Raw genomic sequence first — 25,748 nt, 5'->3', positions numbered from 1 at the left:
AATTCTCTTGCCAGTATTTTAAAAATTGTTCTTTAACAAAGAGGCTAAGATACAGTTCCGTTTATTTTTTCATCCTAAGAGGAAATGTAATATCTGAAACTCTGAAATAAAGGGCTGGATATTTCTAAGCACATTTAAACAGATGTTGTTTATTTGCTTTTTGTTCAGACTGCATTATATGGCGAATTGGTAGCAGCTAGGCAGAAACACGCCAATACGATGGATGTTCCTCCGGCTGTTCTGGCAACAAATAAGATATTGTTGGATATGGCCAAAATGAGGTAAACTGTTTACATATTTTAACTTATTTTCTTCTAACATAATAGATTCGTAAAATATGTCATTAAGTGATATCATGACTATGGCTCCAGCAGTCACATCTGAGAAGTGGTTCCCAAATCTCCCGTGTTGATGCCAGTGATCTCTTCACTGAGCTTTAGTCCTACATTTCTATGAAACCAGCTGTTTTCAGCAATCAGATCCAGGATACATTATAAAATCTTAACACATTACCCACCAACCCCCCCATATGTATGTGCATTTCATGCACATACCAGAACTCTACTTTCTGAATTCCTTAATTTTGTTATTCATACTATCATGTTCCTCATCACGCCTCTTTAATACCTCTGATATTACTTTTACTCTTCTAATATATAGCCCCATCTTTTATTATATAGTTTTTAGACTTTTTTTGTTTAATTGTTCCTTGTGTAATCCGTTTATGCTTTTCTTTGTTTTTTTTAGTGACAGCATGGTAGTTCAGACCATTACCCTTGAACTATTGTAAAAGCCTCTAATTAGTTTCTCTTTCATCAGTCTCTCTCTCTATCTCATCTGATATATGAATAACAAATTAATCTTTCTTGACCACACTTTACTTTTAACTAGTTTCTCAGTCTTAAGTGAATGCGAAGTCGCTCAGTCGTGTCTGACTCTTTGCGACCCCATGGACTGTAGCCTGCCAGGCTCCTCCGTCCATGGGATTTTCTAGGCAGAATACTGGAGTGGGTTGCCATTTCCTTCTCCAGGGGGTCTTACCGACCCAGGGATTGAACCCAGGTCTCTCGCATTGCAGGCAGACTCTTTACCATCTGAGCCACCAGTTCAATTCAGTTCAGTTGCTCAGTCGTGTCTGACTCTTTGTGACCCCATGAATCACAGCACGCCAGGCCTCCCTGTCCATCACCAACTCCTGGAGCTCACTCAAACTCATGTCCATCGAGTCGGTGATGCCATCCAGCCATCTCATCCTCTGTTGTCCCCTTTTCCTCCTGCCCCTGATCCCTCCCAGCATCAGAGTCTTTTCCAATGAGTCAACTCTTCACATGAGGTGGCCAAAGTACTGGAGTTTCAGCTTTAGCATCATTCCTTCCAAAGAAATCCCAGGGCTGATCTCCTTTAGAATAGACTGGTTGGATCTCCTTGCAGTCCAAGGGACTCTCAAGAGTCTTCTCCAACACCACAGTTTAAAAGCATCAATTATTCAGTGCTCAGCTTTCTTCACAGTCCAACTCTCACATCCATACATGACCACAGGAAAAACCATAGCCTTGACTAGATGGACTTTTGTTGGCAAAGTAACGTCTCTGCTTTTGAATATGCTATCTAGGTTAGTCATAACTTTCCTTCCAAGGAGTAAGCGTCTTTTAATTTCATGGCTGCAGTCACCATCTGCAGTGATTTTGGAGCCCCCAAAAATGAAGTCTGACACTGTTTCCACTGTTTCCCCATCTGTTTGCCATGAAGTGATGGGACCGGATGCCATGATCTTCGTTTTCTGAATGCTGAGCTTTAAGCCAACTTTTTCACTCTATTTCACTTTCATCAACAGGCTTTTTAGTTCCTCTTCACTTTCTGTCGTAAGGGTGGTGTCATCTGCATATCTGAGGTTATTGATATTTCTCCCAGCAATCTTGATTCCAGCTTGTGCTTCTTCCAGCCCAGCGTTTCTCATGATGTACTCTGCATAGAAGTTAAATAAGCAGGGTGACAATATACAGCCTTGACGTACTCCTTTTCCTATTTGGAACCAGTCTGTTGTTCCATGTCCAGTTCTAACTGTTGCTTCCTGACCTGCATATAGGTTTCTCAAGAGGCAGGTCAGGTGGTCTTAGCCTTTTAGTTGTCCTCTAAGACTCAAAACCTGATTACTCGTTTTATACATAGTTTTTGGTTTCTGGAACAAACATTAATACGTGTGTATTGAATGCCAGTATGAAGCTAAATATCTATCAGCTTTGTTGCTGGAGTAGTAATGTTTCAGTGGTTTCTTGACTTTTCAATTTTTTAAAATGATAGACCTACTACAGTTGAAAATGTGAAAAGGATCGATGGTGTTTCTGAAGGCAAAGCTGTGATGTTGGCCCCTCTGTTGGAAGTCATCAGACGTTTCTGTCAAATAAATAGTGTTCAGGTAAAATACTGTGATTTACTGGAGCTCTGAGAGAATAAACTTTTTTTGATGATTTCAAAACATGCTTCAAGCATCATTTTCTCCCTTCATTTTAATTTCCATGCTAGACACTTAGAAAATGAATTTGGAGAGTTTCTTTATTAAATCAGTTATAAAAACATATTAGTTACCAGTTTTTAAAAATTAAGTATAGTTGATTTACAGTATTATATTAGTTTCATATGTACAACATAGTGATTCAATATTTTTATATATGATACTCCAAAGTTATAAAATACTGGCTATTTGCCCTGTGCTGTATGTTACATCCTTGTAACTTATTTTATACCTAGTACTTTGTACCTCTTAATCCCCTTTCCCTATCATGCCCCTTCCCCCATCCCTCTCCCCACTGATAACCACTAGTTACATAATTAAGATACTAAAATAGTTGTCAAGGCTGCTGGTATCTGTTTATTTTGTTGAGAGGTTTTGTTTTAAAACTTGAATAAATACATTATTTTAGATTAATAAATTATCTTACTTTCAAATGTAGATAGAAATTAAAACTTCATTTATTTATTCACTATTCACTTCCAGGGGATTTGGGGACTAATCTAGAAGCAGTGTGGTCAACATTATAGTTCATCTGTATTCTCTCCTTTTGGCTTAAGGAGAAGACTGGGAATTTTTAGTTCTGTAACCATGTTTGCTATTGCAAATACTTTATTCAAAATTTATTCACTGTAGCCTATTTTACTTTTAAAAATCAATATGTTAAAAAAAAACACACGTTCTTTTTTGAGCTTCTCATAAAAAGAGAATTTGGGGCTGTTCCTTGAAGTTTATGTTATTTTTTTCCTTAATAGCTAATGATCATGTTTATATTCTATCATTATATTGATATTATTTTTGATTATTTGTGCTACATTTAAAATTGTGTAGACAGACCTCTTTTCAAGCACAGAACTACAGGAAGAACAGAAGACAAGTTTGGTGCTGGAAAATAAAGCAAACTCACTTTCACCGTCTGTGGCCATTACATATTCTTTTTTCCAAGAAAAGAAAATGTCTTTGGTAAGTGTTGCTTTCAAGTTAGAGGGAATTTTTAAATTTATCTAAATGTATTTTATCAGCTTTTCAGTATTAACTTGGGATAAATTTCTTATAATCCTACAGTGTTTCACATTGGTTCGTTTTATAATTAATTTTAGAACAAGGTCCTTTTCTTTTTCTAAGCCTACTTCTAGTAAAATCAGCAAGTATAGTTTGAGCATGATTATCTTACAGAGGTTGTATCAGAGGTACTGATTAACATATTTATAGCTTAGGGATGTTGAAGCAGCCATATTTTGAAGCTATTTTTTTTTAAATGGGATTAATAGTTAAAAAACTATTATAGTATGTACTGATAATAGATAATCTCTAAGATACATTGTTAAGTAGAAAAAGGAAGGTGCCTAGTGGTGTGAAAAATGTACATAAATGTGTATATATATGGATTTGCATGCTTATATATTTATAAATGGGTTTCCCTGGTGGCTTAGATGGTAAAGAATCTGCCTGCAGTGCAGGAGACTGGGGTTCAGTCCCTGGATCAGGAAGATCCCCTGGAAAAGAAAATGGCAACCCACTCCAGTATTCTTTCCTGGAAAATCCCATAGACAGAGGAGCCTGGTGGGCTACAGTCCATGGGGTTGCAAAGAGTTAGACATGACTGAGGAGTTCTTTCACTTTCACACATATTCATGTATCCCTGTGTATGTATACAAAAGTGCATAGAATATCTCTGTAAGGATGTCCAAGAAGCTAAAAATAAGTTTTAAAAAAGCAACAAACTTGCTTTTCACTCTTCTCTAGTGTCATGGTTTTTTTTTTTTTTTTTTTTTTTCTTAACTGTGTCTGCCTGATGCTCTTTGAAAGAAATCTGACTGCTGTGAAAAATGGCCATACTTCCTGTTTCTTCATCATTGTGGCAGAAGTCCTTAAGGTTGTGGAGATTTTTTAAATACACAAAATGAAGAGGGTATCTTAGTGGCAGAAGGGCAGAATGAGGCTTCCCCCTGAGTTTCACTGATTTGCATTCCTATCCTCTCTGATGTTAAATTGATTTAGATCAGGCTGTATGGTCCAGGGCCTCTTTTTTCTGTTCTCTGTGTCTCATGCTCTAGGCTCCATTACACACTTTCTATTCTGTTTAAGATTCAATACAAATAAGAATAAACAGTCCCTAGCTTGACTTAGTCATTAATAGATGTTCTACTTAGATAGCCAAACTCCTTAATTAAAAGTTTGAAAGCCATTACACAAAGAACCAAATAATTCCACTGTACTCTTTTTGAAACAAATTACACGATAAAGAGGAATTTTAAGTTCAGTCTCTTATTTAAACAGTAACTTACATATACATGTTAAAAATGCTTGTATATATATATAATTGGACCAAATATGTATGGCAAAACTGTATGTAATTACTAAAAAAATATGGAATAGCCTCTAAATTTTTTGAATAAATTGTATTCTCATACTCAGCCAGGATATGAAGTTTCATATATTACCTATTCATGGTTAAAAATATGAGGAGTGGTATATCTTCACTTGGGTCTTTTGCTATTATTTGGTTGTATATTATTGTGAAATATTGTAGTGTAATTATCTGTGCCTCCAGGGAGCCTGGGGGTGGGGGCGGGTCTTGCTAGTTAAGCACAAAATTTAACATGCCTAAGGGCTAATTAATCAGGAGCTATAATACAATTAGTTTTAGGTAATATGATGCCTGGTATCAAATAACCCTGATATTAGGCAGACACGGAAGTAACTAAAAACCTTCCTTTGAGTGATGAAGAATATTGCTTTACGTGCCCTGTTTTGTGAAAATATCAGCATTCATACACATACAGTCCAAATTTAGACTTTCAAGGTGTGTTAAAAAAGAGTATCATGAAATAATTTAGAGCTGAGTGATTGAACTTCCTGAATGTTGAGAAGAATATTTTATCTAACAGACAACTTAACTGGATTTGGAGCCGCATTTGTTTAAAAGCTACATAAATATGTAGCAATGTCCTTAATTTAGCACAATTCATGTTAAGTTCAGTACTAGGCAAATGATGACAGCCACTTGTAAATTGTGTGTGTTCTTATTTTATGAATAGAGCCCACTTGAAGCACTTTTTAAAGTCTTTTTGAGAACCTTGTATAGAATACATTCGGAACCTGATGTTATCACTAAGTATTTTAGCATTTGTCTTCCTGGAAGTTCATGTAACTGAAAGGCCATGTGTTATTTCAAGTGTGCAGTTTATTGAGTTACAGTTTGCTGTATTTTTAAAAGGTTGTGGCAGCTATGAGACTTAGTAGAATGACTGTTCTCTGTTACTAATGGGTTTTTAAGGTGAATAATTGCAGAAGGGTGAGGACTGATCTCTTAGCTAAAGCTGGGTGATTTTGCTTCATTCAATGGAGTAAGTATACAAAGCAGCAGCACCTGTGGAGTTCTAGCATGTGAGTCATTTTGAAGAATTAGTTAAAATGAGAAATTTAAATGAAGGTTCAGTCCACTGTTTTATTTCTCAGTGAACACTTACTCCCTGAAGGTTTTGGACCTTGTGTTTCTATACAGCATAGTGGAAGCTTAAAAAAAAACTCACTGATTGTTCTGCTGCCATTGCTCTAGAAGGATACAGCTGAGAAGAGGACTCTGCCTCTCACAGCAGTTGGCCTGCACTTATCCCAAGCGATGAAAGCTGGCTACCCAGTCGATACAGAGCGAGCAGGCCTGACTCCAGAGATTCAAAAGATTATTGCTGATGTTATCCGAAACCCTCCCATCAACTCAGGTGATAACCACGACCCTTGTCTGCAGCCTTAATGACTTGAGTCATTGAACCCAGATGAAGTAAACAAGCAATCTGCTGATATTTTCCACTCTGATCACATTAACCCTTTATGCTACTATGAAAACTTCACTTTTCTAATGCTTTGTCTTGTTTTAGAAAAACAATCTTTCTTCCCATCATCACTCAAAGGAAAGTCTGAATCGGATAAATCCTTGTTTTGTTTGTTTGTTTCAGCTTCTTATTACACCTTCCATACCTATCGCCAAAACAGAGCTCTTTCATCCTTCTCTGATTTCTAGTTCATCACTTGGAAAAAAAAATCCTTCCCCATGGCTTACTGACTCTTAATTTCTTCCTACATCTTTCTGATTCCCTGTCATTGCTTTCACTAAACTAGCCTGTCTCGTCCAGGCAGTCACGTCAGGCACTGTGAAATTGAAGGGATGGACTTGGGCCCCTTGTGGAAGGGTTTTCTCCTGTCATTATGCTGTGGAACCTCAACTGTGGTCAAGCCCCTTTGCCTTACAGAAAATGTTAAAATCTGCCTATTTTAAAATTATGATCCCTTTTTTACAGAAGTAAAGACGAGGTACATTAGAAGGGTTTTCCTACTCTAAATGTACAAACGTAAACTAGATGTATCATAATAATCCGGTAAATCTGATGAATTTTTTTGGACTGTTAGGACAGAGCAGAGGACATAGCAAAAGCCTCATCTCCAGAGCTGCAGTGCAAATAGTTAATTAAGCTTTTTACTACGTCAAACTCTTTCCCACTCAGGAATAAGTATACAGTTCTCCCCCCAAGGTTAGAAATAAGGTGAAAAAGATCACAGTTAATACTATACTTAATTGATAAGTACAAAGGTATTTAAGTTACTTTCAAAGGCAGCCTTCATTCTAGGCCTGAACAAGACTTGACTGAAGAAGACCTCAATCTCTTCTCCTGCTGATCAACCTAAGAGGCCAGGAGAGGGACAAACACAGGTTTGAGCAGGGAAACCTGCTCAAGGTTAGTTCCAGGGAACCTAAGTTTCCCTCTTTACAATATACCGTGTTAAAGTTGTTCTGCCAACTTTTATTTAAAGCAAAGACATATGCAGTTTCTAATCCCGGTCGATGAGACCTTCAAGTATTTTAAGGGCCTGTTGATAAATTATGTCAAGATCTTATTGGAGGGAGGAGACACCTTAACAACTAATTCTGCTTCTCTGTCACAGCTTTCTGGTTATGTTTTGATGTCCCATTTAGGGCAGTCTCTATAGGGAAAATATGTGCTAGGCTTGCTAATCTATATAATAGTTGTGAGTTCACAACTGGAAATTAATGAATTGGCATTGTGTGAACTTGGTTCACCTGGCTCTGTTAAGGTTATTACTGGTTTGTAAATTTGAAAACCTGAGGGCCAAATCCTGTCCTGTGATAAAATACCCAAGGTCACTTAGCTGTGAGTATCTTGTGAGGAAGCTAGCCATTTCTGCCGGTCACTCGCCAGTCTCTCTCACTTCAGCTGCCGTTTACTAGAAGTTAAGTTAGAGAAAGGACAACAGTAATTACTGGTGGGGTTAGAATCATGATTGTATAAAATCTTTCTTTCTTCAGTGCAGAAGGAAATAGTATTTCAGAGAAAATCAAATGCCTTCTTGCTCAGATGCCTGATGGATATTAACACCCTAGAATTACTTTTTTCCTTATATATGTATTGTCTCTTAGGATTTAGGGAAAGATGTGTCTCTGATAAGCTATTTGATTGTATACAATATCATCTGAAAGAGCTTGTGCAGTTTTTGCCCCTCTTTTTCCTATTTTGTTACTACTACATATTGAGTATAGCAAATTTTCATTCAGAGTTAAATATTAAAATGAAATTAATATTTCAATTGAATTAATAAAGATATTAGCATAAATTGAAATTCCAAAGAACAATGAAATGTAAATTATACTTATTAAACACTTACTTCATCTTCCTGTCCAAACATTATATATACATTATACAGATAATGTGAAAATATATATTACTGTAGTTTACTTCCAAAGCCAGAATTGAAAACGTTAAGATTCGTGAGCTCTAACTAAACTTTATTTCTTTCGATTGTACATTTATAGTCTGTAATATATAATTTATTGATGTGAAATTTTATTTTTGAATTCTTATTTTTCCATAATAAAATACTGTCTGTTATCTCACTGGAGGAAACATTGTTGAGTTATAAACTGTAATAAGAAATGAAGATATCCATGTCACACTAATGATTCAGATAGGTTATTTCATCTTTTACTTAGCTGTAGCCATATCACCGGAGAAGGCAATGGCACCCCATTCCAGTACTCTGGCCTGGAAAATCCCATGGGTGGAGGAGCCTGGTGGGCTGCAGTCCATGGGGTCGCTAGGAGTCAGACACGACTGAATGACTTCACTTTCACTTTTCACTTTCATGCATTGGAGAAGGAAATGGCAACCCACTCCAGTGTTCTTGCCTGGAGAATCCCAGGGACGGGGGAGCCTGGTGGGCTGCCTTCTATGGGGTCGCACAGAGTTGGACACGACTGAAGTGACTTAGCAGCAGCAGCCATATTACATAATTTGGTGTTTTAATGAACCAGTTTGTTGGCATTTAAATTCTGCCCAATCTTGAATTGATAATTTTCTATATTTTATTATGGCATAATCTTATACTTAAACATAGAGTATTTGAGAACGGAGAAATTATGTCTTATTATTTTCATGCTGATTTGCTAAATAGATTTTTGTCCCTGTAACTTAATATTTTAAGGAATTCTGCACTTTTTTATTCTTTTAGTTTTTTTTCATGTTTACATAATTTTAAGCTGCTTCTCTTATGGAGTTGAGATTGTAACTATGCCTGCTAATAAATGAAGCAATGTATTTAATGATGTACCTGGATAATATTTTGAAGAATTTTGTTCTTTCATTCCTAATGTGCATGTCCCTGGAAAATTAAGGGTGGCTTCCAAGGGACATGCCACAAAAATAAGGGTGATTTGATCTCTTTAACGGCTGAAGGGGTGCAGGCAGTGCTCATTGTTTCACTTGATTTTTCAGGAGATATTTTCAGCCCTTATTTGTGTGGAAAGTTAGGGCAAATAAGATCTTAAAATCTATCTTTCTCAGAAAACATATTCAATTAATAGACATTTTAAATAGTTTATATGTTTTGTTATGCTTCAGTATCCATTGAAAGAATACTTTTTATTAGCATCTTATTTACAAGTATGATTAGCTTCTATGTTATTATTAAATTATTATTTTGAAAAAAATTATTTTCAAAAAAATTGGCTTATAATTGATATTTGGAATTTGAAGCATAATTCCTTTAGAAACAATTCTGTGGATGTTGGTTTTGATTCTCAGTTTGAAACAGAAGTTCTGCAGAGTGGATGAGCTGACCTGACTCTGGCTCTCGGAGGCAGGGGTGCAGGAGTGAAGGGGGTGTGTGCTTACTCCATTTCCGATCTGTGAGGGGGTAGGCATTTGCAGGAGGAACATCTTCTCTGACCACCTTCCTCCTTCGTCTCTACAAAATATTTCATTATTTCCAGCTCATAGATTTTTCTGTGATGCTCTATGTGATTTACTTTTAAATCTTTTAAAAAATTCTTTTACAGATACACATAAAATTAACCTAATTAGAATATATGTTCCTGAAAACATTGACACGTATCTTATCCACATGACAATCAAGATCCTGGAAAAAGATGGTGACCACAGAATGCAATGCCACTCTTCATGTGATCCCAACAAAAAGCGATGTTTCCCTGACCCTGAAGAGAGCTCGTCAAATTCTAAGAGAACCAAGGAAGAAGTAGACACTAAGACCAAGGTGTTAATTATATGTAGAATTTTCATATACTGTCAGTGTTCAATTTCCATATCCTAATACCACAATGTTGTATTTTTTGATGTGTTATAAATTCTGATAGAAGGTTACTTTAAAAAAAAAAATCTCTGTGCTGTGTTTCCTTTGGTTTCATAAATCTGATCTGAGAAAAGAGATTTTTTTTTTAATGACAAGAAAAGAAGAATATAATCCCATCTATTCTAGCTTATTGTGTGGGAATGTCAGCTTAAATTTTACATCTACCTTATATTTGACTGTATAACCTGGAAATGCCCTTTCTTTCAGAGACTTCCCTAAAATTTTGGGGTCCAGTGGTTAAGACTCTGTTCTTCCAATGCAGGGGGCACAGAGTCAGTCCTTGTTCAGAGAACTAAGATCCCACATGCCTTGTAGCATGGTCAAAAAACCAAAACCAAAAACAAAACCCAACTTCTATTATAAATACCTCTTTAGATGTTGGAATTTGTCTACCTTCTGTTACTCTTCATTCTCTGTTCCTGTTACACTGAGTCTCTCAGGTACAAGGGTAGCTGTTTCTCATGGTCCTGGGCACAGCCCAGTGCACTTTTGCATGATCAGAGAACGACCATGAGTTTAGTAGTATTTTACATGGTATATTTTATTAAAATCACATGCTTTGAAAATTATTGTTCTATGATTTATCTGAGATAAATTGTAATTAGAGAATAACTATTCTTTGACACTGTGACTCTACCAAATGATTGCAAAGACTTGAAAATTTGACATTTAATTTCTTCTGGGCCTAAAGTTCAGTGATAAAAGTTTGTGAAAATCATAATTAACTCAAAAATTACTTTAATTCACGGATGATAAATTCAGCATAGCGGTAGGTGGTTGCTACTATTTATATTAGAGAATTAGGAACTTTATTTCAGTTGTAATCTTTATAAGATTTCCAGCAGTTAAACTCTTTTTCTCTCAATAGCTTAAAAATAAGAGGGGCTGGTTTTTTAAAACTATCCTTCAGTTAGATGTGTATATATTCATGTCCTAGATAACCTAATGAAATTTGCTTACCTGGAATTCTTTACATTATTTTGGCAATTGATTAGCTATAAGAAGGGCATTAAAGAAGATATATGTTGGGCAGTGGTAGTGAAATTTGGCTGCTATTCCCAGCCTTTTGTTTCTGAAATCTGTATACAAAGTGCCTAAGACTTTATTTTTTTCCCAGCTGTATCGGTCAATACAGGAAAAAGTGTAACTTGTTATTTTTCCTGAATACTGAAGCACATTTATAGTGAAATACTGTTTCAATCTCACATTAACATTTTTGCTTCCCTCCTAATGAAATAATATCATATTCTGACAACAGAGTGGAGGTATTTTTTTAATCGGGACATAACTGCTTTGCAGTGTTGTGTTACTTTCTGCTGTACAACATGAATCAACCATGTGTGTATATGGAGAATGGGGGTATTGTGGAGAGGGTGGGTAAGTGGGTGGAAATCATACTAAGCTTACTGGATTTAGCCTTTTCTTTTTCCCCATTTAGGGGAACAAGAATATTGAGGCTGGGAAGTAGATTATGAGATGAGAGAGCCAGCCAGACTGTTTTTCTTCCACCTACCTTCCAGTATAGAAAGCTACTCTGAGCACTGTAGAGTCTGTTCGAGGCCAAGTTTCAAGATCCTTCCTGTGTTAACATTCGTCTTCTCTACCGCCCTGGGTTGTATTCCTTAGTCTCTTTCATTTTACGATTATGAGGCTTCTAATAAAAGCTAATGTCAAAACAAATTCTCTTTATTAGCTGATGCATCATTAGGTTTACATCTGTTGTGACTGCTGTTTACTGGAGGAAGATTATGTCTTGATAATGGTAGTTCTGATTAATATACTAAGGCACACAGTAGAGTCTTCAAATGTGTTTTTTTTCTTTCAGATAAGTTTTTTTCAAATAAGATTCTTCAAATAAGTTTTTTAAAAATTGATGGCAAGTTTTCTTAAATTGAAGCTTTAAAATTTTTGTTTATTTCAGGATGTTTAAAAAATTTTTCCTGTTTAGTATTTTTGTCCCATTGCTTTTTATTTCTTCTTAAGGGAAAAGAAACTTCTGCTCTCTATATGTTGGATCTGCTTGTGCAGGTCATGTAGTAGCAACCACTGCCTTTGCATTTAATTTTTTCCCCTAAAAGCTAGAGACTTTTAACTTAAAATTCTGAGGCTTCATTTGGTGCATGGGACCCCCTAGAATTAGACAAAATATTGTGCATGTGTACATTTGTCTTTTTTTCCCTAAGTGGATCCCTAGTTTCAGCAGATCCTCAAAAGAGTCTACAAAACAAAGATCATTTTTTTCCCCCATTTACTGAACAAATATTTTTTGAGTACCTGTGATGTCTCAGCAATTCTTCAAGGCCCTGATGATGCCTGAACTGCTCCAAGTTTGTCCACCAGTGGAGATGTACACGTTGTATGCTTTTTTAATCGCTAATATAACTGTGTGTGTACACATGGTCAAGCAGATGCCTTCCTCCGACATTAAATTCACCATTTTGGCATATCCAAAATTAATATGGATCTGAAATAATATCCAGTTCTTTCCTTCCCAAATGAGAGTCTTTTTTAGACACTTGAGTGTCTAAAAACACGTAACAGGGTGGCAGGTAATTGCCTAAACAAATGATATAGTGATTTTGTGTCTCATGTGTTTACTTTGAATCAGAAATAAACTCTTTAGATATCATTATTTTGTTTTATTGAAAAGGGAATGATGATGGGTGTATATTTAGTAACAATGCAGGTGATGTAAGAGATGTGGGTTCGATCCCTGGGTTGGGAAGATCCTCTGGAGGAGGGCATGGCATCCCACTCCAGTATTCTTGTATGGGAAATCCCATGAACAGAGGATCTTGGCGGGCTACAGTCCATGGGATCCGAGTCGGACATGACTGAAATGACTTAGCACAGCACGTGTTACTTGCCAGCAGTACAAATATATATATACATATATATAATATATATACTTTTTTTGTTGTTTCTTTCCTATAGACTTCGTCTGAAATGTCCAGGAGAAAATTACCTTGGTGGTTTGCCAAAGGAAATGACACCTTACCTGATACCAGCAAGAAATCAGTGGCCAAAACCAAAAAGAAGGGTCTTTTTAGTTAGACTGGCAGCTGTCAGAGGAATTATATGTCCTGCTGTATTATAAGAGGGAAGCTGTATTTCATTTCTGAAAAGAGTAGGGAGTGTTTGTTTAAAAATTATTCTAATTTTGAAGTAAAACTCATCTATTTATTGAACAGCTGGCATTTGAAAACAGTCTTGGGCAAGCCACGTAAAGTTGAGTCTTCTGAGGGTCTGAGTGAGTGCCTCCTAGGACAGAATCTTAAGTTACCTTCCTATGAGATTGCTTTAAGAAATCATGTCATTGCCTGTTTTCTAATCTCTTCACTTATTTCCATAGTATGTTTGGAATATGTAATGTACAATGATTTAATATATGTAACAGATTAGGAGTTGTATAGTGATTATGTGTGTGATATGAAATATTCTTGTATTACCGAAATTGTCTTATACATGAAGAATGCGTAGTTATTTTACAAATTGTTTTTTTATTTTTAGAAGAAACTCTTGTATGCATTTTAAAATGGTACTAGTGGGCCAGACCAGTGAAAATGAAACGTTTAGGGTTCTGTGTAAATAGAGAAAAGAACAGAACAAAGGAGACCAAATGCACTTTGTATTTTACATATGATTTCTATTATTTTTCAAATAATAATAAAAACTCTTTCCTACTGAAAATTGTAAAGATATATATTTTCTTAAACTATCATTTATTTAATTATCATTATGAACAAAGCTAGTGGAGGTGATGGAATTCCAGTTGAGCTATTTCAGATCCTAAAAGATGATGCTGCGAAAGTGCTGCACTCAATATGCCAGCAAATTTGGAAAACTCAACAGTGGTCACCAGACGGGAAAAGGTTGGTTTTCATTCCAATCCCAAAGAAAGGCAATGCTAAAGAATGTTCAAACTACCACATAATTGTACTCATCTTACATGCTAGCAAAGTAATGCTCAAAATTCTCCAAGCGAGGCTTCAACAGTACGTGAATTGTGAACTTCCAGATGTTCAAGCTGGATTTAGAAAACGTGGGGAAACCAGAGATCAAATTGCCAACATCCACTGGATCATAGAAAAAGCAAGAGAATTCCAGAAAAACATCTACTGCTTTATTGATTATGCCAAAGCCTTTGACTGTGTGGATCACAACAAAGTGTGATCACTGTGATCAGTTTTCAACAAAGTGGAAAATTCTTAAAGAGATGGGAATACCAGACCACCTGACCTGCCTCCTGAGAAATGTGTATGCAGGTCAGGAAGCAGCAGAGATATTACTTTGCTATCAAAGGTCCATCTAGTCAAAGCTATGGTTTTTCCAGTAGTCATGTATGGATGTGAGAGTTGGACTATAAAGAAAGTTGAGTGCTGAAGAATTGATGCTTTTGAACTGTGGTGTTAGAGAAGACTCTTGAGAGTCCCTTGGACTGCAAGGAGATCCAACCAGTCCCTCCTAAAGGAAATCAGTCCTGAATATTCATTGGAAGGACTGATGCTGAAGCTGAAACTCCAATACTTTGGCCACCTGATGCGAAGAACTGACTCACTGGAAAAGACCCTGATGCTGGGAAAGATTGAAGGTGGGAGGAGAAGGGGACGACAGAGGATGAGATGGTTGGATGGCATCACCGACTCAATGGACATGAGTTTGAGTAAACTCTGGGAGTTGGTGATGGACAGGGAAGCCTGGCGTGCTATAGTCCATGGGGTCGCAAATGGTCGGACATGACTGAGTGACTGAACTGAACTGAATTACTTTGAGTACCTTTAACTTTTGATGATGTTGGAATTTGATTCTAATATCTCTTTATTTAGCACATGTAACTGAAATATCCAAAACCCTGCCACTGATTTGGGTAAATCACAGTTGATATAACTTTAAGCAGTTCAACATGTAGCATTTACTTGACTTCTTTGTAAATAAAAATAGCTGTTGTTAATAAAGAAGAAATACATGTTTATTGTAGAAAAATGAAAAAAATCCAGAAAAGTGAAAAAAAAAATACTGAAGTTCCCATGGTAGGTAATTTATTAACCCTTTTCATATATCTGGCCAAGCCATTTTATATTCACTTCTTTTCTTCATTACATGAATAATACATGAATGAATATTCTTTGTGAAACATTCAAGCTACACTTAAAACATAAAAGTCCCCCATATTCCCTTTTCCCTGCATCCCAGTACAAGCCCTTTTCCAGGTAACCCCTGTTGAATATGTGACATACAGTTCTCCATAACCATTTCTTCTGCATTATGTGCTTCTGCTTGTGTAGCTACACATACATTCTTGTTTTTTTACTTTTATTCTTATATTGAAGTACAGTTGATTTAAAATTTATATTTGTTTTAGGTGTATAAAATAGTGATGCAATAGTTTTATAGATTATTTTCCATTTACAGTTATTGTAAAATGTTGGCTATATTCCCTGTGCTGTACAATATGTTCTTGCAGCTCATTTATTTTATATATAGTAGTTTGTACCTCTTAATTCCCTAGTCCTATCTCACCCCTCCCCATCACCCTACAATTTTCTGCAACAAAGGTTATTTTACTTAGTTTATTGTGAAGATCTTTGCATGTCAGTATATGTATCAGTCTGTTTTTTTTTTTTTACAGCTATATACTATGTTATTTGGTGAATATGCTATAATTTATATAATCAGTACCTGTTAGTGACTTTGTTGTTTTTTTCTATTTCAGATTATTTCAAGAAGTATAATTAGTATCAAACACAAACATGTTCTTTATTATATTTCACTTGGGTGTATTATGAACGTGTTTTTCCATGTCATTAAATAATCTTCCACAGAATCTTTTTTGGGGCCTTCTACAGTGTGGTGCAGAGAAGGCGATGGCACCCCACTCCAGTACTCTTGCCTGGAAAATCCCATGGATGGAGGAGCCTGGTGGGCTGCCGCCCGTGGGGTCGCTAAGAGTCGGACACGACTGAGTGACTTCACTTTCACTTTTCACTTTCATGCATTGGGGAAGGAAATGGCAACCCACTCCAGTGTTCTTGCCTGGAGAATCCCAGGGAAGGGGGAGCCTGATGGGCTGCCGTCTATGGGGTCGCACAGAGTCGGACACGACTGAAGCGACTTAGCAGCAGCAGCAGCACAGTGTGGTGATTCTCAAAGTGTGGTCTGCAGACTGTGAGGAGTCCCTGAGACCCTTCTGGGATCTGCAGAAGGGAAACTATTTTTATAAACCAAGAGGTTATTCAGCTTTTGTAGTGTGTTGATATTTGCATTGAGGGTGCATAGCCATGGCCTTCTCCCAAAATCACTGGTACTTAACTGCAAATCAAGGCAATGGCAGCAAATTATCTGATTAATTCTCATTTCTTGAACACATTTTTCCAATATTCTGTGTGATAAAAAGGCAAATTCACATCCAGCACCTGTGCTGTATACCAAGGTATGATTGATTGATTTCAGTATGATTGAAGGTATACCAAGGTATGTTGGTTGATTTCCAGGAAAGCCCCCGTTTGGTTGTTTAGTTGTGGATTAGCTGCTTTTATTCTGTGGGATATCATTTTTACTGAAAAAAATGACCAAGAGAAAACATTGTTGGTTATTGCTCCCAGGTGGAGGCATAGGAGTTCTTAGATCCCCAAGTTCTCCGTTTTCCATGAGTACCTTCTGGGTTGGTTTCTTTTGTTTTGTTTTAAATCCTCCCTGCCTCTGTCCTCCTGTCTCCTGACTCCTTGCCAGAGTGTGTTTTGGAAGCCGTCCCATACATATCTGCCTCATCACCACGTATGAATAACTGGTTCAAAATGACCCTCACACATTACAAAGTCTTTACCATAAAAACAGATGGACTTAACTGTAATTTCCTGGATGAAACATCTTTCTGCAGCAGGCTCAGGCCTGAAGTTGGCCTCAGGTTCATTCTTAGAAACAGGAAATTTCTTTTATTTATTTATTTACTTCTTTTTCGCCCATGTTGTGGGACTTGTGGGATCTTAGTTCCCCGACCAGGGATTGAACCTAGGCCATCGCAGTGGAAGCACCGAGGCATAAACACTGGCATTCCAGGGATGTCCCTTAGGAATTTCTTTTAGAATGCTGTTATGCTATCTCCCCCAAAAACATGAATTGCTTTCTCTTCTGTGTCCTTTGTCACTGGACCTTAAGACTGTGATAACAAGAGTCAAATAAATCACTGACAGTTATTTAGAAGTCAACAGAGCTGTGGTCTAGATAAAAGGAGAAAAGAATAGAGGATTCTTCCTGTTCAAATGGGTTGCTTTAGAATCAACTGAGAGCATGAAAGATTCAATGGAATGACTTTAAAGTCATTGTAGAGTTATCATCTATCTTATGAGAAGCAAAGAAATGCAGAACCATCAAAAACACTGAAGAAAGTCAACTAGTCTTGATGGCAGCTGTGAACTGCGGCCATCTCGGCTGTTTGAGAAGACATTCCCATCATGATTCTGCTTGGGAAGACCATCTAAAAATTACTTGGGGTAATGTACTAACTTCCTTACTGGTTACATGTGTTTAAACCTTGGAAAAGGTGAGACATAAGTAGAATACAGAAATAAACCTTTGGTTATATTAGAGTTAAGACATAAGTGCATATTTGATACTGTAAGCATTTGTAATACTTGAGATAGAAATAGTATCATCAACAAATTTCCCTTATATAAGAAAGAAAAAAATCTAATATGCTTAGTATTAATATTAAGGTTAATACTAATATCTATTCATTAAACCCAAAGCTTTCATTATTTTTTATAAAAATTAACAAAACTTCAGTCTCACATCCAGCTTCATTTTCTAACTCAACTTAAAAGGATTACTGAGTATGTACTTATTATGTCTTCATTCAATAAACATTTGCATCTATAGTTTCCAATACCATTTGCTGACTTCATAAGAAATGGAACAAAAAGGAGAAGAAAAAGCAACATGGGTCCCATGCTTCCAAGAGGGAAGGTTTACTCTGTAAAGAGTTAATAGAAGAGAACATCTCACAAAAGTATTTTCTTACAGGAAGCACAACATTTTTAGGAAAATATTTCACATGCTCAGTAAGATGTAAGAAAAAAGTGTATGAAAGACATTTTTCTCTGTGAAGGAAAAAAGGAGCTCCTATGAAGGGATCATAGTGATAGCATTCATAACTAATAGTTTATCAGGTATTTGCTATTTGTCACAGCATGTGCATAACCTTTGGGATAACCTATAGAGCTGGAGTCATGTACTGGCCTGTTCATATACATAGAATATACAAACCGGAAAGGAGATCACAGTCTGTGGGTATGTTACCAGGTAGGTTAGAGACCAAGTGGGTCTTTCCCTTTTTCAAATGGAACTTTCCTTTCCCCCCAACTCCCTCCCCCGGACTTTTGACTCAACCTAGAACTGATAACAGTTCAGTTCAGTCGCTCACTCGTGTCTGACTCTTTGCGACCCCATGAACCGCAGCACGCCAGGCCTCCCTGTCCATCACCAACTCCCGGAGTTTACCCAAACTCATGTCCATTGAGTCGGTGATACCATCCAGCCATCTCATCTTCTGTCGTCCCCTTCTCCTGCCCCCAGTCCCTTCCAGCATCAGGGTCTTTTCCAATGAGTCAACTCTTCGCATGAGGTGGCCAAAGTACTAGAGTTTCAGCTTCAGCATCAGTCCTTCCAATGAACACTCAGGACTGATCTTTAGAATGGACTGATGGATTCCTTGCAGTCCAAGGGACTCTGAAGAGTCTTCTCCAACACCACAGTTCAAAAGCATCAATTCTTCGGCACTCAACTTTCTTCACAGTCCAACTCTCACATCCATACATAACCACTGGAAAAACCATAGTCTTGTCTAGATGGACCTTTGTTGGCAAAGTAATGTCTCTGCTTTTCAATATGCTATCTAGGTTGGTCATAACTTTCCTTCCAAAGAGTAAGCATCTTTTAATTTCATGACTGCAGTCACCATCTGCAGTGATTTTGGAGCCCCCCAAAAATAAAGTCTGACACTGTTTCTACTGTTTTCCCATCTATTTCCCATGAAGTGATGGGACCAGATGCCATGATCTTCGTTTTCTGAATGTTGATCTTTAAGCCAACTTTTTCACTCTGCTCTTTCACTTTCATCAAGAGCTCTTTAGTTCCCCTTCACTTTCTGCCATAAGGGTGGTGTCATCTGCATATCTGAGATTATTGTTATTTCTTCTGGCAATCTTGATTCCAGCTTGTGCTTCTTCCAGCCAGCGTTTCTCATGATGTACTCTGCATAGAAGTTAAATAAGCAGGGTGACAATATGCAGCCTTGACATACTCCTTTTCCTATTTGGAACCAGTCTTGTTCCATATCCAGTTCTAACAAAGGTACTAAATTCTAAATTCAGAGCAGTAGAATTCTACCTGTTCAAGTGATAGTGTCTTTGTAGCAAAAATGGCCCCACTGTTTCTCTCTCATTGCTATTTTGAGAAAGAGGAATATTGGGTGAGAGAGAGAACTTGCTTTGCAAAGGAACATGGAGAGCAAGAAACCTTCCAACCTTCCTTTATTGTGAGGAAGGAGGCTTTTCACTTGGACCTCCCATCTTCATTTCTGGAAGACCGAAGACATTGGAACTGGGCATTATATTGAGTGTGATGATCTCTTTCTGGAAGTTCTGACCTGCTAGTCCAGCAGAGGACCTGATGTTCCTGGAGCTTGTAAATACCTGGGGCTGAGAGTCCAGATGGAGCCCGCCCTCCACCATGTGATAACAACAAGAATGCGTGTTTCCCGAGGGTGGAGTGGACCCCTTGGAGGGAGCTGGGTTTAAAGGCTATCTCTCTGGTACCCTCAGAAGAAAGCAACCTGAGCAGTGAGGGCAACCCAGCAGCAAGAACATACTTGGCAGGAGATGGGAGAGAGGTGAATCCCCTTTACCCCCTGGAGGGACCAACTAGCAAACCCCGAAGAGAGCCAACATTCAGGTGATCGGCCAACAGACTGAATGGCCACTAGTCAACTAGCCAGAGAGGCAGCCCCAGCCAGAAGATTAAAGATTAAATCGTCCTGCTGGGCAGTGACACGCTCCTGCTTCTCCCTGTCTCCCCGACTTTGCACTCCAGAGGCTTAAGTTGCATGCAAGAGAGAGAAGGTGTGAAAGAGACAGCTGGAACTGTCGGTCTAGTGGGAGGTAGATGTGAGGAGAGCTGGGAGTCAGACACATGACTGAAGACTCAAAACCTGAATGGACATGGTTCAGACATCCCAAAACGATAGAAAATTCTGAGATTGGACTGAATAAGCAAAGGGAGCACCATCCGAGGGGAAAGGGGGGTTTGATTCTTGGTAGAAGTTAGAAGAAGTGCAAGTTTATACCCCAACACGTGCACTTGTTATGTGTTTGTAGGAGCAAAAACAAGCTGTGGACTGAAGCCCTCCTCATTACTGAGTCAGTGGCTGGGTGTCCAGAGGCAAGCAGTCTCCCTCCCTGGATAATACTTGGTGGGTGCTACGTGTTGAACTCACTGTGGTCCTGCACTGTGTTTGCTCAGAAATCTGGGTGTCAACACCCCATAGTGTCTCCTCCTTTCACTGGCAGATTCAGCTTCTCATCCAAGTTGACAGAGATGGAAGTAAATATTCAACAAAGATTTACTGAGAACTGGCTACGTACCACAGCCCTAGATGCTGAGGACACGACAATGGCAAAGAAAAAAGTAAGATGTTCTGTCTTGAAGGTGGCCAAGGGAGGGAGAGCAGAGCAGCTGGGAAGAGGTAGAGGGTTGTTTCACATGCGGTCAGGTCACAGCCCTGGTAAGCTTTGGAATTAGCCTGAGTGACAATTTGTCACGGCAACTTGGAGCAGATCAGTCCCGTCTGAGCCTCATTTATCAACGTTGTTTTATAGAAGAGGAAACAGGCTTAGAGTGTTTGTGGAATTAAATGAAACACAGCCTTTTTCATAGTTCTTGGCACACTGTAGGAATAATAAACGTTAGCTCTTCTCATTCTTTGCCTCTGGGAAAGCTATAGGGGAATCCCCATTAAATATACTCGGAAGCTGCCTAGTGGTTTGGTCAAAGAAAGGGGAGTTAAGTGATTTTAATATTTAAGGACACTGGATAGAGTGCACCAAAGTAAGTATTTGTCATTTAACAGAAGATAAAAGGGATGGATATTCCAAAACTTTTAAGAAAATAATTGTAATAAATAAAATATTTGGAAGTTGAAGAAATACTCTGGTTCATGAATTGGTTATCCAAGGCCTTGTCTTAACATTTCTGAATATAAACCATTTTAAATTTCCCCAAGGGCTTACTGCGGCTGATTAAGGGTAGGGGTATTTAAGCTGGGGAGAGCAGAGTACCAAAGATGGGGAGGAACAAGAAGGGAGAAACGGGCTTTGAGAACTCTAAGCCTTGAAGGAGATTTGGAACTTGACAAGGCCCGCAAACCCCATTTGTTTTAGGTCCTAAGAGGATCAGGTTATTATTTTTACTGACTCCTTTGAATTATACAGTTTTAAGCACCAAGAACCCATCTGTTTCTTTGTCTTGCACCTTCATTTCATTCTCCTGGGGAGTAACCAAAGGAACATTGACCTCAGTGGTTCAAGAGCACCACCAAGTGGTCAAGTATGGTAATGTTAGGTAATAACGGTACACAGAAAAATCAGATAATTTTCCTTGGGTTTTATCTTCATGGGGCTTCCCTTGTGGCTCAGCTGGTAAAGAATCCACCTGCAATGCAGGAGACCTGGGTTGGGAAGATCCCCTGGAGAAGGAAATGGCTACCCACTCCAGTATCCTTGCCTGGAGAATTCCATGGACTGTACAGTTCATGGGGTCGCAAAGAGTTGAACACGACTGAGCGACTTTCACTTCACTTTATCTTCATGTGGGCTTCCCAGAGGGCTTCCCTGGAGGCTCAGTGGTAACGAATCCACCTGCCAGTACAGGAGATGCAGGTTTGATCCTTAGGAAGATCCCCTGGAGGAGTGAATGGCAACCCACTCCATTATTCTTGCTAGGAGAATTCCATGGATAGAGGAGCCTGGAGGGCAACAGTCCCAAGGATTACCAAGGGTAAGATGCAACTGAGCACCACGACTATCTTCAGGCGGTGCTCAGCTAATTTGTAAAGATTTGGAGGGAAAGGTGTTAACTCTGAGCCAGTTTTTATGAGCCACAGAGAAACTGGAGTCTGTTTATTCATTTATGGAGCAGCCAGAATTTGAATCCAAGTCTGTTAGTCAGTTCTAAGTTCGTTGGTTCAAGGGATAATAAGATTTACTTTTCTACTCTCAACTGGAAATCTTCCTTGACCTGAGTTGAGAAAATCTTGTGGCTTCCCACAGTCTAGAAAGGGGCTTCTTAAATCTTTTCTCATGTACTCCACCACCACCATAGAGAACGCAACTCACAGTTTCCTATACCTAACGAGAGCAATGTGTAATCATGATTTAGTGAATCTTTATGTCTAGTCTCCAAACATAGATTCTAGGTCTTGAAGGTGGAACTTCACTCTTGTAGAGAGCACCTGTGAAGCTTAGGGTAAGTAGCACTTCCATCTCGCCTCTCCTACCAACACCGAGAAGTGCATCACCCAGCGCCCTTTCAAGGACTCTAGATTAATTTCAAGCAGCAAGGTGATGGTGGTTGTGGTGGAAGGGCCTGAGAAGGATTGGAGAAGTGATTCCAACAGTATAGCAAGATCAGCAAAATGGAATCTAGAGGGATTAATGAGCAGCTGGGCTTAAAACCTGCTGGGGTAAACAAACTCTGAAATTCTTGGTTCTCCCGGATAACCGTCAAGTCCCAGAAATGCTCTAGGTTTCCTTCGTAATTTTCTCATTAATCAGGAGAACTCTGCCTTTCAAAAATGTTATGAAAGGCAGATTTTTATATCCTTACTAGTTAATCCTGCTGTGTACGTTGGCTCGTCTCCTCCATAATTCATATGCCAGGGTCCCCAGCCTGCTGGTCCTTTAGTAAGTCTGCGCAGAGTTCTATCAAGTGAGCTGAGATATTTATAAATAAAACAATGTGCCACCTGACATTAATGATCTTAAAAAGGTAACTAATTTTTCAAGTGTGCTAATTCAACATAACAGTAAAATTGCCTTGCATTTAGAAATATGTTATTTTAGAACCTACCAAATTAGCCTGCTTTCAAAAGTTCAATTTCCCTAATGGAGAAGAGCTTATTTAACTCAGCTCCAACCCTGACTTCTGGTGATAAAATGCCGTGGATATATTCAGAAGCCACTAGTTTTATGGGCATTTTTTAAAGCCAGAAAAATGATCTGAGATGAGAAATAAAGTCAAGTGATCTTTTTTATTTTTGCTGAGATCCAGTGTTTACAGGGTATATGTGTGTGTATATATGTGTGTGTTTGTTCATGTATATGACTATACTAATTCCTATAAATCAAAATCCTCAATGTGAACCAACCATGAATGCCAAAGCTGAACCATCCAGGTTAATTTCCTGAATAATGTATTGAATTGTACCTTCATAACAATTTCTTAAGCCCTGAGCTATTTCAAATCCTGAAAGATGATGCTGTGAAAGTGCTGCACTCAATTTGCCAGCAAATTTGGAAAACTCAGCAGTGCCCACAGGACTGGAAAGGTCAGTTTTCATTCCAATCCCAAAGAAAGGCAATCCCAAAGATTGTTCAAACTATCGCACAATTGCACTCATCTCACACGCTAGTAAAGTAATGCTCAAAATTCTCCAAGCCAGGCTTCAGCAATACACGAACCATGAACTTCCAGATGTTCAAGCTGGTTTTAGAAAAGGCAGAGGAACCAGAGATCAAATTGCCAACATCCGCTGGATCATGGAAAAAGCAAGAGAGTTCCAGAAAAACATCTATTTCTGCTTTATTGACTATGCCAAAGCCTTTGACTGTGTGGATCACAATAAACTGTGGAAAATTCTGAAAGAGATGGGAATACCAGACCACCTGATCTGCCTCTTGAGAAATTTGTATGCAGGTCAAGAAGCAACAGTTAGAACTGGACATGGAACAACAGACTGGTTCCAAATAGGAAAAGGAGTATGTCAAGGCTGTATATTGTCACCCTGCTTATTAAACTTTGATGCAGAGTACATCATGAGAAACACTGGACTGGAAGAAGCACAAGCTGGAACCAAGATTGCCGGGAGAAATAACAATAACCTCAAATATGCAGATGACACCACCCTTATGGCAGAAAGTGAAGAGGAACTCAAAAGCCTCTTGATGAAAGTGAAAGAGGAGAGTGAAAAAGTTGGCTTAAAGCTCAACATACAGAAAACGAAGATCATGGCATCCGGTCCCATCACTTCATGGCAAATAGATGGGGAAACAGTGGAAACAGTGTCAGACTTTATTTTTGGGGGCTCCAAAATCACTGCAGATGGTGATTGCAGCCATGAAATTAAAAGACACTTACTCCTTGGAAGGAAAGTTATGACCAACCTAGACAGCATATTCAAAAGCAGAGACATTACTTTGCCAACAAAGGTCCGTCTAGTCAAGGCTGTGGTTTTTCCAGTGGTCATGTATGGATGGGAGAGTTGGACTGTGAAGAAAGCTGAGCACCGAAGAATTGATGCTTTTGAACTGTGGTGTTGGAGAAGACTTTTGAGAGTCCCTTGGACTGCAAGGACATCCAACCAGTCCATTCTAAAGGAGATCAACCCTGGGTGTTCTTTGGAAGGAATGATGCTAAAGCTGAAACTCCAGTACTTTGGCCACCTCATGCAAAGAGTTGATTCATTGGAAAAGACTCTGATGCTGGGAGGGATTGGGGGCAGGAGGAAAAGGGGACAACAGAGGATGAGATGGCTGGATGGCTTCACCGACTCGATGAACGTGAGTTTGAGTGAACTCCGGGAGATGGTGATGGACAGGGAGGCCTGGCGTGCTGCGATTCATGGGGTCACAAAGAGTCAGACACAACTGAGCAGCTGAACTGAACTGAACTGAAGCCAATCAATTTTAAACAAACATAAAAGTCCTAGTTTGATTTTAAGTGTATTTCTGCTTTGTTTTTCCTTTTCCTTCTCTTCTCCTTTTACCTCCATAACTTCCCCAACATTGAATGCCTGAAGACAATGGCACAATATCCACAAAATTCTGAAGGAACAGAATTTTGATCTGAGACTATTATAGCCAATAAAGATGTCCTTCAGATAAAGATTTCTGGCAGGTATTGCCTAATACAAAGCATGTAAGACATGCAACATTCAAGAAAATTAAATTAGCAATGAATGTATAAAAATAAGAGTTGACTCAAAGGATGTAAGAATAGAGACCCTGCATTGAATCTATTTAAATATAGATCTCACATTAAAACCGATAAGAATCGTTACAGAATACAAAACAAATGACACAAATCTGAACAATGTAAAACTAAGAAAAATGAAGCAGTTGGAAGAAGGGACATGGAAGAACATGTTCTTTCATAGCGGAGAGTCAAGTCCGTCTAAAACTTAAGCACAGGAGAAAAGAAAAAACTAAATTTTCCTCTATTTTTTTCCTTATCCTTAGAAGGATATTTTACGAAACAATATCTCTTGAGAAAAAAAGAACATTGATTTGATATTGACAATTTTCTGTCC

The 25,748-nt window shown here is 38.3% G+C and overlaps 1 protein-coding gene across 7 annotated transcripts in view; it reads left to right on the top strand.

Annotated features, from left to right (window-relative positions):
- The window catches only part of WRN (WRN RecQ like helicase), a 134,469-nt gene extending 120,608 nt beyond the window's left edge, over positions 1 to 13,861 (top strand). For 6 of the 7 annotated variants that reach the window (XM_055567137.1, XM_055567136.1, XM_055567138.1 and 3 more), the window contains 6 exons: positions 169 to 281; positions 2,302 to 2,416; positions 3,341 to 3,472; positions 6,072 to 6,234; positions 9,861 to 10,075; positions 13,106 to 13,861. In XM_055567137.1, coding sequence (XP_055423112.1) covers positions 169 to 281; positions 2,302 to 2,416; positions 3,341 to 3,472; positions 6,072 to 6,234; positions 9,861 to 10,075; positions 13,106 to 13,225 — 858 coding nt within the window. In that variant the 3' untranslated portion in view covers positions 13,226 to 13,861. The remainder of the gene's footprint in view (positions 1 to 168; positions 282 to 2,301; positions 2,417 to 3,340; positions 3,473 to 6,071; positions 6,235 to 9,860; positions 10,076 to 13,105) is intronic. The other variant, XM_055567135.1, reaches the window with a different exon arrangement.
- Positions 13,862 to 25,748: the final 11,887 nt, after the last annotated feature.

Source organism: Bubalus kerabau, chromosome 2 (assembly GCF_029407905.1).
Source record: "Bubalus kerabau isolate K-KA32 ecotype Philippines breed swamp buffalo chromosome 2, PCC_UOA_SB_1v2, whole genome shotgun sequence".
In the NCBI taxonomy this organism is placed as follows: domain Eukaryota; kingdom Metazoa; phylum Chordata; class Mammalia; order Artiodactyla; family Bovidae; genus Bubalus; species Bubalus kerabau.
This window is presented reverse-complemented; position numbering and strand designations above follow the sequence as displayed.